This window comes from Lithobates pipiens, unplaced genomic scaffold (genome assembly GCF_037356315.1).
Source record: "Lithobates pipiens isolate NorthernLeopardFrog02 unplaced genomic scaffold, aLitPip1_a1.2 Scaffold_11, whole genome shotgun sequence".
NCBI classification, from domain to species: Eukaryota; Metazoa; Chordata; class Amphibia; order Anura; family Ranidae; genus Lithobates; species Lithobates pipiens.
The window spans coordinates 3,439,422-3,456,332 of NW_027507696.1; the positions used below are offsets into that span (position 1 = coordinate 3,439,422).

Sequence of the window (16,911 nt, forward strand, 5' to 3'; positions counted from 1 at the left end):
TGCTATGCCTAGAAACAACTTGATCCTGTTGGTTGGGGCCTGGGCCTGCTGAGGCCCGGGCCCCTCATGAATCCTGGGCCCCCTACATGTGTATGGGCTGTTCCCCCCTGATGAGAGGCCTGGGTAGTGGACAGAGTGGGATTTATCATGCCTGGGTTTATGTGCCATCAGGCCCAGCACCCCATCTAGGCTTGCACCACCATCTCCTATCTTGCTATTTAATTTCATGAACTTTGCAGTTCTCTCCTTTTTTTTTTCTGTTCTGTCTCTGTATTTTCAGCTATTATATTAGGGCTCGAGTCATTATTCAGCAGCTGTGGCTTACGCTGTTTTAAAGAGCTCTGAAGTATACAAATTATATAAATAAGGATCAGCTTCACTGAGCCCCTTCCAGTATAGCCCATGAGACACAGAAACCTGTAATTCCCTAATCTGTAAATGCTGCAATTCTATACTGCTTTTTCCTGCGTTCTCTAGCAATTCTGGTTTTGTTTTCACTCCGCTTTGGGTGAAATGTTTCCCCAGGGGGAAGGAACAAGTAATCTTTTTGGGATAAACACCGCTAATACGCTTCTCACCCACGCAGCAAGTGAGAGGGAATAAACACACGTTCTTTCGCTCTTTCTTTTTGGTGAGGGGGTGGAATTTTCTAAGGCTTTTGTCTTTTTTTCCTCCTTTTAGAATAGAAAACAACTTATTCTCTCTCAGCTCTTTCACTGATCTCTGCGGGGAGGTGTGTTTAAAGGGAATTGAATGAGAGATTTCACGCTGTATCGAGTCAAAAGTTTAAAAAGAAAAAAATATTTATAGAAAGTGTCGCTTTAGTGCTTCTCGGTGCTTTAACTTGTGTGAGGACAACGTTTTGGAATCTACAATTTCTGACTTGTTCTTTAAGGGGACCCCCTGTTGGTCTCTTACTGAAGCAAATTTTAAAGTACCCTGCAAAAGAAGAATAAAAATACTCACCTTGCCACTGGGTGGCACATTGAAACTTTACCCCCTTGAGGAGCCCCATGAGCCATTGCTATATTTCTGGCTGTGCCAGGAAGCTTGCTGGTTGCTGTGGTTTCCCATACTAACCCCAGCAGCCAGCAATGGACACCCAGAAGGGTTCATGCAGCAGTGGTGCATTGAACTCTTCAAAAGAGTGAAGTTTTAATACCCTGCCTGCCGGACAGTTGAATATTCTGTTATCCTCAACCTGACCTCACTAGCTAGTAATTCAATTAAACAGAGAAAAAGTTCTAGAGCCGTACACTACTTCCAAGCATTAAATTCAACTTTATTGTTCAGAACAAGAACTGACAATCACCCAGGTTCCCACACTGATACATTTCGCCGCCTACTGGGAATTATTTGTAGAGTGTAATCATGTTTGTTATGATTAAATGCTTGCGCTGAACAATAAAGTTGATTTTACGTTTGGAAGTGGTGTGCAGTTACAGAACTTGCTGAGCAGTGTGTGGGAGGAACGGACCAGAAGGAGTGACTACTTTCCTGGCTATCTTCTGATTATACTCTTTATTCTCGGCTCGGGCCACCGGGGGGGGGGGGGGATCTGACCCTGGCCCCATATTGCCAATTGTTGGCTGGTTTTTACAGCCGCTTGGCGTTATTTGGGACCAGTCTGGGATCCCACTGGCGTCCGGACGTTTGTGTTCTATGTTTGTCGTAAGCACTGTTTTATGTGTATTTGTTCCTTCTGCGTTAGTGCCTATTGGGATCGAATATTGGTTTTTCATTTAATAACAGTCAACTTTATAGGTTATTTAATGGTGGCCCTTCCATATATATTGTCTAGCGTGTTTTAGTGGTATTCAAATAATGAATGTATTAGCCCTTGTACACAGGGTCGGACATTCTGACAACCAAATCCGTTGGATTTTGTCCGACGGATTTTGTCCGAAACTGTTGCATATATTCTCTGCACACCTTGGCTTTTGCTGTGGGATGCAACTAAGAAAAAGTCAGGAAAGACCTAATAGAAAAGCTGAACTTTATTTAGGGTTAATTAGAGGCACTCTAAGCCCTTGTACACATGGTAGGACATTCCGACAACAAAATCAGTCGGATTTTGTCCAACGGATTTTGTCCGAAATTTGTGTTGCATACATACGGTTGGACAAAGTTGTCGGAAAATCCGATCGTACGTAACGTGATGACGTAATTTCGTTACGACGGGACTACGTTCAGGCTAGTAGCCAATAGCTTTGGTCTAGGAATTTGATCTGAGCATGCATGGCACTTTGTCCGATTGGAATTCACTACACACAATCGGACAAAGTCCGATCGGATCATGTTGTCGGAAAATGTTATAGCCCAGCTGGAAAACTTGGTCCGTCGGATACTTCAACGGAAACAGTCCGATGGAGCCCACACATGGTCGGATTATCCGACAACACGGTCCTATCGGACATTGTCCATCGGAATATCCGACCGTGTGTACAAGGGCTTATACATATGTTAGTGAGTATATCCTTCAGAACTATTAATGAATTACATTTTCATCGATTTTTTTGTATTATTGGTGTTTTGTTCCTCAGCGAGCCTTACTTTTCTCCGGGCCACTTGTCTTTGGGGACCCATGTTTTTGGTTCATGTACTGTGATGGAGGTTAGAGGACAACCCCAAATATTACCGACTACACGCAATCTTAGTAGACCTGCTTTTTTTCTTTGCAGATGGAGTGAGCTCCTGTGAGCTGGCGTTTAGAATCATGGGAGTGTTATGCCGCGTACACATCACCGGACTTTCCGGCAAACTAGGTCCGACGGTCTTCTCGACGGACTTTCGGCCGAATTCCGACGGACTTCCCGAACTAACGGACTTGCCCACACGAACGGACTTAGTCCGTTCGTTTTGAACGTGGTGACATAAACAGGACAAAAAAAAAAGGAAGTTCAATAGCCAGTAGCCAATAGCTACCCTTGTGTCCCATTTGGTCTGTCGGACCAGCACACAGACTAAACGGTTGTCCCGATTTGAGTCTGTCGGAATTGAGTCCGTCGGATAGATTTGAAACATGTTCTATTTCTAGGTCCGCCGGATTTCTTTCCCAAAAAAAGATTGGATTAACCCACACACGATCGGATTTTCCGATGGACTAATTCGGTCGGATCTTGTTTGCCGGAAAGTCCGGTCATTTGTGCGCGGCATTAGGCATGTTTTTTCTACTCATGAGAAAAATATGCACCCAGTGAGGTCTAAAAAGTTTAGACCCCCCATCCTACATGTAGTGAAGGCAGGGTCAGGAGGACAATCCTGGCCCATTAAAAAAAATAGGTCAGCAATGGCTGCTCCCATATTTCTATACAGCACTCTACCAAAACAGATGTCACCATTGTAAAATTAATAGACATGTGCATTTCGTTTCGTTCCGAATCGAAAATTCGGACGAATTTTCATTATTCGGACATTCGGATGCATCCGAATTACCGAATTACAATGCTAACGAATTCAAACGAAATTCTAAATCAAATTCAAAAAATGACATTTTACGACCCGAATTTGGGGCCACGTATCTCGGGGTCACTTATATTGGTATACAAACACAATAGAACTAGCACTACAACATCTCCAAATTTGGGGTTTCTAGCACCAAGTGACCCCGAGATACATGGCCCTAAATTCGGGTCGCAAAATATTTTTGAATCCGGTTGAAATAGTTTCCAATGTGGTTGAAATAATTTCGAATCATGTTGAAATGATTTTGAATCCGGTAGAAATATTTTCGAATTTGGTTGAAATATTTTCGAATGCGACCGATTCTTTTTGAATTCAGTAGAAAATTTAACGAAATCCGAAAACGAATTTAACGTATTTAACGAATATAACTAAACGAAATTAATTAATTGACAAATTAAAACGAAACTAAACAAAACTAATTTTTTCCTTTTGCACATGTCTAAAAATTAATTCTCACATCCTGGTCCAGTCACAACCCTAAAATTTGAAGGAGGGTGGAGAATAGGGCACTCTGGATAGCAAGTAGACTTTAACAAACAGTACCTGACTGGCTCTTGAAATGTGATTAATGCACCACAGCGGCACTTCAGAAGAGGGAAGCACACTCTATAGGAAAAACAAAGCAGAGAAGAAGGCGCTTCTAAGTGCATTAATAAAACACTTTAATGACAAGGAAAGGGTTAAAAACACGATGGAAGTGAAAATAGGCATATTAATGAATCCATAAAGTCCAGCGGAAATCCTCCTGGGAGTGAAGACAGCTGCAGGTGGAAGTTGCAGGCGACCAGCAGTGGTAAACACGGTTTTTCTGATCCAAGATGAAGAGCTGTGCAGTCAGGGCGAGGGTAGAATACATGCAACCGGAAGTAACGTCAGAGTGGGCTGAACATGTTTCGGTCACTCCTTCTTCAAACCAATGGAGTAATGCAAGTAGAAGCGGTTTATACGAGAGTCAGGGGCAGGACAAATGGGCAGGGGGTGGGCGGGACTGATAATGACTGCCAGATCATTACATGGCAGTATGCTATGGAATAAAATGCAGTAAAATACAGTAAAATGAAGTAAAGATAAAGACAGACAAGACATAAACGCCGACTGGGGCAGAACAAGTAGAACGTAGATAAATTCAATTCTGAGATTTAGACATAGTGTAGACTCTCATATGGGATGCAAGGTGTGCAGCATGGGACTTCAGTGTTAGCAAAACCATAAATGGGGGAAATATGACAACAATTATAATAAAGGTAACTGAACAGATGTAAATACTGTGCGACAGGGGACAGCAAGTTTCAGCAACATCACAAATAAGAAAAACAATATATAAAAAAACATTTTAAAAAAATGCAATACAATGTGGTCATTGCTGTGAGCATATGAACATGATACATCGGGGACAATGTAAGTGGATATATCAACTCATCCACCACACTTACATTGTCTCTGGTGTATCATGTTCATACTGTATGCTCATAGCCATGACTATATTGTATTGTTTTTTTTTACAAATGTTTTTTATATACAGTGGTGTGAAAAAGTGTTTGCCCCCTTCCTCATTTCCTGTTCCTTTGCATGTTTGTCACACTTAAGTGTTTCGGAACATCAAACCAATTTAAACAATAGTCAAGGACAACACAAGTAAACACAAAATGCAATTTGTAAATGAAGGTGTTTATTATTAAAGGTGAAAAAAAAATCCAAACCATCATGGCCCTGTGTGAAAAAGTGATTGCCCCCTAAACCTAATAACTGGTTGGGCCACCCTTAGCAGCAACAACTGCAACCAAGCGTTTGCGATAACGTGCAATGAGGCTTTTACAGCGTCCTGGAGGAATTTTGGCCCACTCATCTTTGCAGAATTGTCCTAATTCAGTTACATTAGAGGGTTTTCGAGCATGAACGGCCTTTTTAAGGTCATACCACAACATCTCAATAGGATTTAGGTCAGGACTTTGGCTAGGCCACTCCAAAGTCTTCATTTTGTTTTTCTTCAGCCATTCAGTGGTGGACTTGCTGGTGTGTTTAGGATCATTGTCCTGCTGCAGAACCCAAGTTCCTTTCAGCTTGAGTACACGAACAGATGGTCGGACATTCTCCTTCAGGATCTCTTGGTAGACAGCAGAATTCATAGTTCCTTTTATCACGGCAAGTCTTCCAGGTCCTGAAGCAGCAAAACAGCCCCAGACCATCACACTACCACCACCATATTTTACTGTTGGTATAATGTTCTTTTTATGAAATGCAGTGTTCCTTCTACGCCAGATATACTTGGACACACACCTTCCAAAGAGTTCCACTTTTGTCTCATCGGTCCACAGAATGTTGTCCCAAAAGTCTTGGGGATCATCAAGATGTGTTGTGGAGAAATTGAGACGAGCTTTGATGTTCTTTTTGCTCAGCAGTGGTTTTCTCCTTGGAACTCTGCCATGCAGGCCATTTTTGCCCAGTCTTTTCCTGATGGTGGAGGCATGAACGCTGACCTTAACTGAGGCAAGTGAGGCCTGCAGTTCCTTGGACGTTGTTGTGGGGTCTTTTGTGACCTCTTGGATGAGTCGTCGCTGCGCTCTTGGGGTAATTTTGGGCGGCCGGCCACTCCTGGGAAGGTTCACCACTGTTCCATGTCTTCGCCATTTGTGGATAATGGCTCTCACTGTGGTTCGCTGGATTCCCAAAGCTTTGGAAATGGCTTTATAACCCTTTCCAGACTGATAGATCTCAATTACTTTCTTTCTCAATTGTTCCTGAATTTCTTTGGGTCTCGGCATGATGTGTAGCTTTTAAGGATCTTCTGGTGGACCTTACTGTGTCAAGCAGCTCCTATTTAAGTGATGCCTTGATTGTGAACAGCTGTGGCAATAATCAGGCCTGGGTGTGGCTAGAGAAATTGAACTCAGGTGTGGACAACCACAGTTATAGTATGTTTTAACAAGGGGGGCAATCACTTTTTCACACAGGGCCATGATGGTTTGGATTTTTTTTCACCTTTAATATTAAACACCTTCATTTACAAATTGCATTTTGTGTTTACTTGTGTTGTCCTTGACTATTGTTTAAATTGGTTTGATGTTCCGAAACACTTAAGTGTGACAAACATGCAAAGGAACAGGAAATGAGGAAGGGGGCAAACACTTTTTCACACCACTGTATATTGTTTTTCTTGTCATATCTCTTGTCATATTTCCCCCATTTATGGTTTTGCCGACACTGGTAATCCCATGCTGCACACCTTGCATCCCATATGAGTGTCTAAATATTGCATTTTAATAATCGATTTTCTACTTGTTGCAGTTCTGGCCCAGTCCGTGTTTATGTCTTGTTCATTTTTACCTTTACTGCAGCAAGTTTTTTACTTAATTTTACTGTATTTTATTCCATTGCATACTGCCATGTAATGATCTGGCAGTCGTTATCAGTCCCACCCACCCCCTGCCCATTTGTCCCACACCTGAGTCTCATATAAACCCCTTCACTTGCATTACTCCAATGGTTTAAAGAAGGAGCAACTGGGCATGCTCTGAAACATGTCCTGCCCACTCAGATGTCATTTCCGGCTGCCTATATTCCACGCTGGCCCTGACAGCACAGCTCTCCATCTTGGATTAGTCACAGTGTTTCTCACCACCACTTCATTGTAATGCCTGTTTTCACTTCCATCTTGTGTTTTGAACCATTCCTTGTCATTAAAGTGATTTATTACTGCACTTAGAAGCACCTTCTTCTCTGCTTTGTTAAAGCGGGAGTCCGCCGGGAGTCCACGTTTTTTTTTTTTAAAAGCCAGCAGCTACAAATACTGCAGCTGCTGACTTTTAAAATAGTGACACTTACCTGTCCAGCGCGCCCGCGATGTCGGCACCCGAAGCCGATCTCTCGATCGTCTCTCGGGTCCTGCCGCCGCCATCTTGGGTATGGGAATCAGGAAGTGGAGCCTTTCGGCTTCATTTCCCGGTTCCCTACTGCGCATGCGCGAGTCGCGCTGCGCAATAAGGATGGTCCCCGCTGTCTCTGGGATCCATGTGTTTCCGAGCAGGCAGCGAGGGACTTTCAGAAAGGGGTGTAGATTCTGCGGAAAGGGGCGTACCTTCTGCACAATCTACGCAGGAAGTGGGTGCAGATACCTGTACTGTACAGGTACCTGCACCCCCTCCCCCCTGAAAGGTGCCAATTGTGGCGCCGGAGGGGGGGAGGATTCCAATGAGCGGAAGGTCCACTTTAGGGTGGACCTCCGCTTTAACCCTACATTTTTGGCATCCCTCTGTTAATGGTTATCAGAACAAATACAGAAGGTGAATCTTCCCAGTGGAGCCACAGTCAGCCTTTCATTACTCAGCAACTTTTGCCCAAAACAAGAAAAAAAGTTTTTGCCGGAGTCAAGAATGCATTTTTGGGGGATTAACTGCTTCCCGACCGCCTCACACAGATACACTGCGGCAGAAGGGCACGTACAGGCAGATTAACCACTTCAGCCCCGGACCATTTTGCTGGCCAAAGACCAGACCACTTTTTGCGATTCGGCACTGCGTCGTTTTAACTGACAATTGCACGGTCGTGCGACGTGGCTCCCAAACAAAATTGACGTCCTTTTTTTCCCACAAATAGAGCTTTCTTTTGGTGGTATTTGATCACCCCTGCGGTGGTTATTTTTGGCGCTATAAACAAAAATAGAGCGACAATTTTGAAAAAAAACGCATTATTTTTTACTTTTTGTTATAATAAATATCCCCCAAAAATATATAAAAAAATGTTTCCCTCAGTTTAGGCCGATACGTATTCTTCTACATATTTTTGGTAAAAAAAATCGCAATAAGGGATTGATTGGTTTGCTCAAAAGCGTTTACAAAATAGGTGATAGTTTTATGGCATTTTTATTAATAATTTTTTTTTTTTACTAGTAATGGCGGCGATCAGCGATTTTTATTGTGACTGCGACATTATGGCGGACACATCAGACATTTTTGACACATTTTTGGGACCATTGTCATTTATACAGCAATCAGTGCTATACAAATGCAGTGATTCCTGTGTAAATGACACTGGCAGTGAAGGGGGTTAACCAGTGAGTGGCAGTGTAGGGGTTAAGTGTTCCTAGGGGCGTGTTACTAACTGTTGGGGGCTGTGCTTTCATTTAGTGAACACTGATCTCTGCTCCAATCACATGGAGCAGAGATCAGCATCACTTGTCGCTAGGCAGAATGAGGAGATGCCGTTTACAACGGCATCTCTCCGTTCAGCCGCCCCGTGAGATGATCGCGGGTATGCCCGCGGTGATCGAGTCCGCGGGACCCGCGACCGGACTCACGGGGTCCCGACCAGATGGCAGGGCGGCATTAAAGATTGGACGTACCTGTACGCCAATATGCCTGCCCGTGCCATTCTGCCGACGTACATCGCGTGCGATGGTTGGGAGCTGGTTAACATACCTGTACATGGCCCTTTAAGAGGCGGCTTGCGCACGCTCGCCGAGAGCTCCCTGACCATGCTCGCGGGTCCCGTGGACTCGATATCCGTGGGGATACCCGCGATCGTCTCACGGTGAGAAAGAATGGGGAGATGCTAATGTAAACAAGCATCTCCCCGTTCTGCCTAATGACACTGTCACTGATCACAGCTCCCTGTAGTCAGGAGCAGTGATCAGTGACGTGTCACACACAGCCCCACAGTTAGAGTCACTCCCTAGGACACACTTAACCCCTTACAGCGCCACCTAGTAGTTAACCCCTTCACTGCCAGTCACATTTACACAGTAATCGATGCATTTTTAATTGCACTGATTGCTGTATAAATGTGAATGGTCCCAAAATCGCTCCAAAAGTATTTGATGTGTCCGCCATAATGTCACAGTCATGATATAAAAAAAAATCGCTGATCGTCGCCATTACTAGTAAAAAACAAAATTATCAATAAAAATGCCATAAAACTATCCCCTATTTTGGTTTTTATTTTCAAAAATATGTAGAAGAATACGTATCGGCCTAAACTGAGGAAAAAAAATGTTTTTTTATATATTTTTTCGGGATATTTATTATAGCAAAAAGTAAAAAAATAATGTGTTTTTTTCAAAATTGTCCCTATTTTTTTATGGCGCAAAAAATACAAAACGCAGAGGTGATCAAATACCACCAAAAGAAAGCTCTATTTGTGGAGAAAAAAGGACGTCAATTTTGTTTGGGACCCACGTCGCACGACCACTCAATTGTCAGTTAGAGCGACGCAGTGCCAAATCGCAAAAAGTGCTCTGGTCTTTGGTCAGCCAAATGGTCCGGGGCTGAAGTGGTTAAAATAAAAAAAGATGTTATTTTGATCTGCTCTGAGCAATTATATTGGCCCCTTACTGCCACTATGACAGTCCCCCACTGCTGCTGTCCACTCCTCCCTCCTCTGGGTACCCTCCTTAGTATGCCATATGCTATGAGAACCGCCGAGTGCTTGCTCTCATGAGCTGGGCTGTGTGTATCCATACACACATACAGCATCAGTAAGCTGTAACCCTGCTCCCTCCTCACAGGAGCTTGACTGACAGCAGCAGAAGCCCATGGCTCTTGCTGCTTTTAGTGTCTCCTGCGAAACCAGCAAGCGAGGGGAGCAGAGATGCAGCTAAGACAGGGCTGAATCAATGACAGCAAAGTGTTTAGTGATGGGGGATAAGTAGAACAGGTAGTGGGGCATTTTTTACCCTAATGCAGGGAATGCATTAAGGTAAAAAAAAAACATTTTCACTTTAGTACCACTTTAAGTATGCTTCTCCTTAAATTGAGTCTTGCCACCTCAGCTGGGATCATTGAGATGTACTCAGGCATGTACTGGCCATTGGGACTACCGGGAGTTTCCCGGTGGGCCGATGGCTCAGTGGGCCACACTGATGTAAGGGGCTGCTCATGGGACACTCTGATGTAAGGGGGTGCTGATGGGACACTCTGATGTAAGGGGGCTGGTAATGGGACACTCTGATGTAAGGGGGCTGCTCATGGGACACTCTGATGTAAGGGGGTGCTGATGGGACACTCTGATGTAAGGGGGCTGGTAATGGGACACTCTGATGTAAGGGGGCTGGTGATGGGACACTCTGATGTAAGGGGGAGCTGATGGGACACTCTGTTGTAAGGGGGCTGGTAATGGGACACTCTGATGTAAGGGGGCTGGTAATGGGACACTCTGATGTAAGGGGGCTGCTGATGGGACACTGATGTAAGGGGGCTGGTGATGGGACACTGATGTAAGGGGGAGCTGATGGGACACTCTGTTGTAAGGGGGCTGGTAATGGGACACTCTGATGTAAGGGGGCTGGTGATGGGACACTGTGATGTAAGGGGGCTGGTGATGGGACACTGTGATGTAAGGGGGCTGGTGATGGGACACTGTGATGTAAGGGGGCTGGTGATGGGACACTGATGTAAGGGGGAGCTGATGGGACACTGATGTAAGGGGGAGCTGATGGGACACTCTGTTGTAAGGGGGCTGGTGATGGGACACTCTGATGTAAGGGGGCTGGTGATGGGACACTCTGATGTAAGGGGGCTGGTGATGGGACACTGTGATGTAAGGGGGCTGGTGATGGGACACTGTGATGTAAGGGGGCTGGTGATGGGACACTCTGACGTAAGGGGGCTGGTGATGGGACACCCAAAATGTAAGTGGGCCGGTCTGGGTGAAGTCCAGGGTCAAATTTCTGTCCCAGTCCAGCCCTGGATGTACTACTACTCCTATGGCAGTGTCGGATTTCTGGAATGCAGAATATTTTCCCAATTCAAATCACCTCTTTTCTGGATCATCATTTTTGTTACAATTGATCAACCTTCCCCTCAACAGGCCCCTGCTATGCGTTCACTTCTATAAATAGTACTGCAAAATGTCAGTGACAACCTGCCCAGAACATTGAAGTCAGACTGTCCTGGTGACTTTGCCGCATGGATGGAAGGTGCAGCTGGCTGCATTGTTGATTCTGTGTCTGCGGAGAGGAGTACTCGCTGCATGACAGGACTGTTAATAACATTTAAAAGAGAACTCCAGGCCAATGTATAAGGTTTCTTTTTGTTAACTTTGTATTCCTTTGAATGTCATGAAGTCATGACAGTGTAGCTACCTAAAAGTGCTCTTTGTTCTGAGATGGGTGAAATCAGGCTTGCATTGGTAATGGCTGCTCCACAAGTTGATGGGTAGGAGTTGGAGTTACTTATTTTTTTTTCTCCCCACTCCCCACTCCCCACTCTATGCTGCACAAAGGTGGTAGTTTCCATTGTGTTCTACTTGTGGAGGCTTTGAAGGGGTCCTGGTGCAGTTGTCCAATCTGTTGCTCCTGAGAACTCCCAGACGAAGACCCTTGAGTCGAAACGCGTATGGCTACTCAAGTTTCCTTTTGGGATCTAGAGCCATTTCTTGTTATGAAGAAAGTCCTATTATTCTGTGCAAAATTTGCATTCACTGTTGCATGTATTTTATTATTGTCTTTAGATTGTATTTAATAAAAATTATATCTGTATTTTTTTTAAATATTTGTCATAGTGGTGCCTTTTCAAAAGTCCCTTCCATAAATCTTCTTTCTGTATCTCAATACCAGGATGTGGCACCATCATGACTACCAAACTGGGCATTCAGATAACGTTTTTTGATTGTCAATACAATTGACAATAACATTCTTTTTTGCAATATTGTTGCATAATTTCCCATTTTTGCACTGAGAAAACATAAATCCCTCTAAAGGGAGGGGAAATCTCTTCTAAGGCCGCGTACACACGGGCGGATTGTCTGTCCAACTTAGTCCGCTGAACAGTGTTTCAGCGGACAATCCGCTCGTGTGTGGGCTTCAGCGGACTTTTTCAGCGGACTGTCTGACGAACAAAGTCTTACGGAATTTCCGAAATTTTGTCCGTTCAAACTTGGTTTTGTCCGTCCAAACTTGGTTTCAGCGGACAGTCCGCTCGTGTGTAGGCAAGTTGGACGGACTAAGTATGGCGCATGCTCAGAACGGATTCACACGGCCGAAGGTTGCATTGCAGTGTATAGGACGTCGTTTTTCTAGTCCCGTCGTACGTGCTGTACACGTCATCGCGCACGCTTTCAGCGGACGGTCTGCTCATCGTGTGTGGTCAAGTCCGTTCATGCAAATTTTGAACGGACTGTTTGTCGGATTGTCTGACGAACTTAGTTGGGCAGACAATCCGCCCGTGTGTACGCGGCCTAAGACAGTTGTCACCAGAAAAGGTCCCAATTGGAAAATTTCCCCTTACATACCATTTTGTTGACAACTGCAAACTTTTGACTTTCCATCTACTTTATGTCTTTTTGACATGGTCACCAGAACAACTAGAGAATGTGAATCTTCTCAGTAGAAACACAGAGATATGCAAACTCACAGGAGTTCTAACCTTTTCGTACTCTATCCAGAATTAAAAATTCAAGGTTTTGTTTTTTGATTCTGACTGCAGTATATCTTAAAACTTTTCATTGTTTATCTTCTACAGGGCGACTGGGAGAGGCAGCCTTTGCCGAAGATTACACAAGCCCTGCCCACAGCAGATACAACTTGTCCTACCCCTGAGGAGCCAGTGTCTCTGACACCAGTGTTGGTTAACATTAACAAGTAAAATGGTTCTTGAGGACCAGCCAGACACTGCAAATGTTCTATTTTATAGAAAATATTCAACAACCAACATACACCACACAACCAACACCACACCATCCCCATTCCGTCACATATATACACCATGTTCATACAGTGATCTGCTCCCTCGCAGGGCCAAAGCAAGCGTAAGGCTGCTTAGGCAGCCACCTTAGGGTGCCAAGATAGGGAATGCAGTGCCACTGATTAAGCAGTACAGCTGGCCCTCCTGTACTGGGCTCCATCTGTTCAAAAGGGAGGACTGGGCACCTGCCGAGCAGGAGGGTTAGCTGTACTTCCATATCGCTGACACTGATATTTTTGTGGCTCTCCCTGAAGTGTTTACAGCTCCTCCTCCTCTCCTTGGCTGCTCTGCAGGGGTATCAGTTCTAGTACTTGCACTCCCACAGCTCTGATCACCCCCACCCCTACAGTCTGCCCCCCCCCCCATGTGCCCCTCGCAGCGCTGCTGGCTTTCCTCCTATCTGCTGCAGGGGGATTGGCTTCAGGATAGACAGCGGGGAGGGGACCAGTAAATATGTCATATTTACCGGCCCCTTCCTTTCCTGAATGAACAGGGTGAATGATCTGAAGCATAGTATGTTATGCTTCAGTTTGTGAATGAACAGGAAGCTCAGGACAAAGCACTTCTCATTCATTCATTCACAGTCCAGTGCAGCTGAGGCTGCAGAGTAAGACCCCTTTCACATGTGCAGACCGTTCAGATCCGCCTGTCAGTTTTTTAGGCGGATCTGAACGAGCGCTCCATGCAGGTCTATGGAGCGTCGGATGTCAGCGGAGACATGTCCGCTGACATCCGATCCTCCCCGATCCGTTCGGCTCAGCAAAATCCAGATGGGTGCAAACCCTATTTTTCATCCGTCTGGCGGATCGGATGAAAACGGACAGACGGTCCGTAATCATCCGATCCCCCCATAGGGGAGAGCGGAGCTCTGACAAGTCCGTCCCTGCACAGAGTGCAGAGGCAAACTTTGTCATCCGTCGGCTCAGCAGGGGATCAATGGAGTGATCCCCGCTGAGCAAGCGGAGGAATAAAAACGGATCCGTAGGTCTGAAAGGGGCCAAAGGGTCTGATGAATCATTGTCCTTATTCTCTTTCTCTGTCTGAAAACTGAGACATCAGGGGTCTGTTTCGACCCCTGATATTGCACCAAAACCCCCCAACCGGGCAGTTAAAAAAAATAAAACAATAAAAAATAAAAATAAAATAAGGGCACATGTACTTTGCTCTCTGAGGAGTAATCAGCATATGGATCAATCTTCAGAGAGCTTTTGGCAGGTAGTGAGGAGGACGCATATCGCCTCCTTACCACCTGCTATGACCCCGCACTAGCGCACTGCAATCGCTTGCACTGCATGCGGTGGCGGGGCACTTGCACAGCAGCATTGTTCACTTGAATGGGTCTTGTTCACAGGTGTATAATTTCTGCCATGGTTGTGAAGCATAGAATCGCAGCCATGGAATATGTACACCCCTAGCCACTGTCTCTGTTTCTCATGTGGAGGTGGGGGGGGGTGCACCTTTGCCTGTCTGGACAAGGGATCCTTGCACTGGCCCTGCTCCCCAGTAGCACTGACTGCTTGCATAGATATAAAATCTGCCATATCATACATTACACAAACTCTGATTGGTTACTTGGGTTACTGTAAAATCACAACCGTCTGTCAGAATATTTGCAGCAAATCAGCTCACTCTTCTCTAACAGTAAATGTGTGTACCGTGTAATGTTTGGTTTTACAATTTTATTTGGAGAAATAAATATAATAAAGTGATTTTTTTAATCTATGTGTAATCTTGGTTGTTCAGTCATGTGCTTCTTTTTAAAATAAATAAATAAAAACACACTTTCTAGGGACTGTATTCAAGATGCTAAAGGGAAGCTATAATAGTTTTGGATCAAATTCATTACCGTATTTAAGTTTATATCATTTTAAAAACGCTCTCTCTCGCTAACTGAATAAGGCAATGGTACTCTCTACAAATCAATGGAAGGCACACAGATACTCCAAGGACAAAACTATGCTTGTGTTAAAGTCCAAAATCCAATCATCCATAACCCAACTGCTACGGTTAGACAATACAAAATAAGGTATGTCATTCCTTAAAAAGCATTGTTGTTAAACTATACATTCTCCTTCTTTTGGCAGAACCTAATGGGAAAACAGGAAAGGTTACAGGCAACACCAGAAGTCTCAAAAGATGCAGCTGTATTCTTTAGTTTCTATGGCATAAAATAAAATTCCCGCAAGACCCCGTACAAATCTGCACTGCTAAAATACTACCTCCATGTACTAAATAAATCTTCTTTGTCACTTTCATTAATATCCTCTCATTCATTCCTTTTTAACTTTTTTTTTTTTTCTACCCTTAAAGTGTTACTAAACCCAGTAATATAAAATAGTTAATCTGCCCTCCCGCAGTGCCCACAGCTTATAAATCTTTTTTTTTACATTAAAATACTGCCACTATATACCTTTTGGATGATCTGTATACCACGGTTACATGATAAACTGCACAGTTTCTGCAGTGTTGAGAGATCAGGAAGGAGGAGATTTTCACTACAGCCTGTATACATGCCCACATGTGTGATGTCAATATCATGTGACCTGGCTAACACTGAGAACAAGTAAATGTTCTCTCCAGCATAAAAGACACAACTGAGCTTGTGCAGGTCGGCTATCCTGCCTGTGTTAGCTGGCCCACATAGACAGTGCAGGAGGGGGGGGGGGGGATCTCTGCATAAAGGATAAAACAGCCTTTTTACACAATGCAGAGTGAGTATAACAAGCATGCCATGCTGCATATACAGACTGATTTTACTGTTGTGGGTTTAGTAATACTTTAAGCTGCCCATACGTTATACAATTTTCTTGTACAATTTTCCTTTAGATTTACGAAAAAACCATATAGTATGAGGTTAAACCTAAACACTTTCAATGTGTATGCAATGAGGCATGCCCTTGCACTACATAGTTTAAGGTAACTGTAAATTGAATAAGAAAATTGTACAATGTATGGCCAACTTTAAAGTTCTCCTTTATCCCAACTGCCTCCACCCACTAACTTACTGACTGCCAAATCATTTTAAAGCGGGAGTTCCGCCGTTTTTTGTTTTTAAAAGTCAGCAGCTACAAATACTGCAGCTGCTGACTTTTAAAATAATGACACTTACCCGCTCAGCGCGCCCGCGATGTCGGCACCCGAAGCCGATCTCTCGATCGTCTCTCGGGTGCTGCCGCTGCCATCTTGGGTATGGGAATCAGGAAGTGGAGCCTTGCAGCTTCACTTCCCGGTTCCCTACTGCGCATGCGCGAGTCGCGCTGCGCAATAAGGATGGTCCCTGCTGTCTCTGGGATCCTACGGGGGCCCCGCAGGAAGTGGCGTAAATACCCGCAGAATCTGCAGCTATCTATGCCCGGAAGTGGGTGCAGATACCTGTATTATACAGGTATCTGTACCCCCCTCCCCCCTGAAAGGTGCCAATTGTGGCACCAGAGGGGGGGTTCCAATGAGCGGAAGTTCCACTTTAGGGTGGAGCTCCGCTTTAAAAACGAAATTGATGCAATTCATGTTGAGATCTTTACTGTCTAGCTTTCTCCCCCTACCAACTAGCCAAAGCTCAGCTTTTTGGCTCGTCTTATCACTGCCACCTAAAAACTGAACTTGAACCTTCTCCATCAGATCATCCCTCACACTGAATATGTTTTGTAATACATGTTTCTTCCTTTCTTTTGGATTGTAAGCTCTACGAGCAGGGGCGGACTGGCAACTCAGGGCCCCCAGACAATCATTGATTATGGGGCCACATAGTATACACAAACGCACACACAGTATA

At 44.5% G+C, this 16,911-nt stretch overlaps 1 protein-coding gene across 1 annotated transcript in view; it reads left to right on the forward strand.

Moving 5' to 3' along the window:
* The window catches only part of DBH (dopamine beta-hydroxylase), a 107,843-nt gene extending 92,982 nt beyond the window's left edge, over window positions 1–14,861 (forward strand). Inside the window, exon 12 of the mRNA XM_077468191.1 lies at window positions 12,918–14,861. Within this exon, the coding sequence (XP_077324317.1) occupies window positions 12,918–13,040 (123 nt within the window). The 3' untranslated portion in view covers window positions 13,041–14,861. The remainder of the gene's footprint in view (window positions 1–12,917) is intronic.
* Window positions 14,862–16,911: the final 2,050 nt, after the last annotated feature.